General features: G+C 37.3%; 1 protein-coding gene across 1 annotated transcript; it reads right to left on the reverse strand.

The window, feature by feature from the left end:
- Positions 1-186: 186 nt before the first annotated feature.
- Positions 187-2,438, reverse strand: LOC107683335 (sodium channel and clathrin linker 1-like). The gene is made up of 4 exons (XM_016479391.1): positions 2,214-2,438; positions 1,787-1,865; positions 1,592-1,687; positions 187-993 (listed from the first exon to the last, which is right to left on the reverse strand). The coding sequence occupies exons 1-4, from the start codon at positions 2,399-2,401 to the stop codon at positions 931-933; spliced, it is 426 nt and encodes a 141-aa protein (XP_016334877.1). The 5' UTR covers positions 2,402-2,438; the 3' UTR covers positions 187-930.
- Between the last annotated feature and the right edge of the window lie 675 nt (positions 2,439-3,113).

The following is a 3,113-nucleotide window of genomic DNA, read 5'->3' on the forward strand; positions in this document are numbered from 1 at the left end:
ATTTAGGATGGTTTATACGCAACATTTTATAAATGAGGCCCCAGGAGCCATGATTCTTCGAAAACAAAAAAAAAGATGAGGGGATGAATTAAAGCATATCTCAATTTGATTTGTTTTGGCTTATTTTATTTCATGTTTTGTTTTTTTGAGGACTTCTTGGAGGTTTGCTGAAGCCCTGTAGTGGGTTCCAGCCCCTGGTTAAAACCATTAGCCACTACCAGTACAGATAAAGGTAATTTCATGTAAAAATAAAAATGTGTACTTTTTTTTCTTGCTATGGTAGGCTGCAAGGGTTTTTGAAATAATTTGAAGTGATATGGAACTGCCTGCAGGTACTTGAGCTGTGAATGCTCTGAGAACATTAGAATGTCTGTAAAGCACTCCGAATCAAACACTCAACAACCCTTTGGTATAAATTATTGCATTTATTGGTAAATTCTTACAATGGCACAAGCTAACCAGAACAAAATCTTTGTTCTAGGAAGACTGAAAACCCATCTGCACGCAGTTTTAAAAACATTTGTATTATTGGTAATTTGTGCAACAAGAAGCATTCCAAGAAAAAAAAACACTTTGGCTTGGTAGTAACTTTGACACAGATGTCTTTGAAACAAAAAGTGATTCCATTACAGTAAATTTAAATCGGGTGATTTTTACATTCACTAAGACAAAAATAACATTACTAAGCCAAAGAATTTCATTCAGCAGTAGCCAATTCATTTTTTAGATGACATTTCTCCCAAAGCAGTGAGTATAATATTTTCCTCAATGGTTAGTGGTGAACAACCTCTTTTTATTACATTAATTGTCAATAATAAACACATGGGGATTCCTGCCAGTGAAAGCTCTAGACACACTGTGAAGCCCAAAAACAAACTGATCAGGGTGATGATGATGATGATGATGTGACCAAAACCAGCTGCTGTTTATCTATGATAAAGTCTCAAGATCCATCATGGATGCAGCTTTTCTCCGTTGTGATATCACACTCAGCTGAAACAGAAGTAGTAGTTTAGAGGGATTCTGTACAACAACAGTTGGGTTCCACAAGTTAAAAACCCCATGCAGCTTCTCTATTAGAGGAATTGATTTTTAACGATAATTTATAAACATTTAAAGATAGACCTACTGTGAGCTACAGGGTTATTAATCAATGGTACATGGCTGTCAGTCTGAAATATTTCAACTTATTTTTTTAAATAATCCTTTTGAACAGCAGAATTCCTGGTGAAAAACTACATCACCCATGATTATGCAAAAAAATTCATAGAATTGTAATTTATGCCAAAACGCATATACACTTCATGAGATTGTAGTTCTTTCCGTCCTTTAAACTGTAAAGTACACAGTCTTGTACCTTTGTGTTTTTGTCTACTTTTTAAACACTTTTTTAGTTTCAAATCAAAGTCTGTAATATTGTGATTGGCCTTGTAGCTGTTGGGTTTGGTTCATGGCTTATAACTCTAAAGTGAACACTTTAAAAATCCCAACAGGGAAAATCCTTCCAGAACCAAGGCTGCTAAAAAAGCGAGTGGCCGCTGTTGCATTCAATAGGTAGGAAGTGTGTAAATATCAAATATGGTGCGTATACCTGTTGTGATGCACTGGCCGCACGTTGCTCTGCCTGAGTAAGACGCCTCTGTAGACGCGTGTTCTTCTCCTGATGCTCTGAAACCTGCCTCTCATACTAGGGGTAAAAGTGATATAACATGACTCGCTGGAAACCCAACAGAAATTCAAACACTTCCAGCACACATCTAGTAAAAACAAAACTGCACGTCCACACCTCCAGTATCTTCTGATGATCAGCTTCCACCTGGATCTCCAGTTCCTGAGCGCGCTGTTTCTGTCTGTTCAGCTCTGACCTGCAACAATCATAGTCATTTTAATTGAACCTTCCTGATGCTGCGATCCAGACTTGACCTGCTTTATTCAATAAATTCACATTATGTGTAATCAATAAGCTTGTTATATGGTAATTATTGTCTCAATACAATGAAAATAAGCATGAGCAATAACATGTTTCAGCCATGATAGGGTGTTCTGGGTATCATTCACATCCATTTAACGGAGCAGGATGAGTTACACACCAAAGTTTAATACTTAGTGGTCTGTCCAGATCACTAACCCTAAATATGAGTAACAGTAATAGTGATTTTTGCCTTAGCAAACAATACTTCTGCGGGATCTGTGTGTGCAAAGTAAGCATTCACCTGAGGCTGTTGAGTTTCTGCTGGAAAGCCTGTGTGAGGTTCTTGGCCTCGTCTTTGTAGCGGCTGATGGTTTTCTGTTGAGCGAGCAGCAGTCTAGTCAAACCAGCGCTGGAGTTTTTACTGCTCTCCTCCATCTCTCTCAGCCTGGCCTCCAAACCCCGCTCCTTCACACACAGCTCCTGCTGCATCGAAGACACCTACACACGCAAACAAAACCCTGTGAAAGACGCCATATCCTACACTTCTGCCATTCTATTTTTCCCCCTGAAGTCCATTTATAAAGGTTCTTGCACTAAAATTTAGTTTTTTTTTCAGACTATTTGAGATGATCTCTGAACATTAGAACTGCACATGCTGTTCTTGTGCCTTAAAAGGTTAGTTCAGCCAAAAATTAAAAGTTCTGTTATTAATTTTTCACACTGAAGTCATTGAAAACCAGTAACACTTTTAATCTTGGAAGCACAAATTAAGATATTATGAAACCTGATATATTTCTGACCCTGAAAATCCATTCCATCAAATATGGTAAAAGGAAACTCAACCGTACTTACTTGACATGCGAGAGCAAACCTCATTTGTTCATGCAGATCAAGCAATCGTGTTTGAGCTTTTGTTTACCATATTTGATGTGCTCTATGTATGCACATTTATCAGTGTCTATATGGGAAGAAAAGCTTTAAATCTGTTCATCATATAAAGTAAACGTGTTTTTTAAGAACTCTGATTAAACTGCTCAATTCTTGTGGACTACTTTTATGATGTTTTTATGAGCTTTTTAAATCATGAAAGTTTTGGGGGAATGGACTTTCAGTGGAGCAACAGAAATCTCTCAAGTTTGATGAAAAATATCATTTGTGTTGATGATGACTTGTGTGCTTGGAATAAAAAAAAAAAGGCTGA

The sequence above is a fragment of the Sinocyclocheilus anshuiensis genome, unplaced genomic scaffold (genome assembly GCF_001515605.1).
Source record: "Sinocyclocheilus anshuiensis isolate Anshui unplaced genomic scaffold, SAMN03320099.WGS_v1.1 C33192147, whole genome shotgun sequence".
NCBI lineage: Eukaryota > Metazoa > Chordata > Actinopteri > Cypriniformes > Cyprinidae > Sinocyclocheilus > Sinocyclocheilus anshuiensis.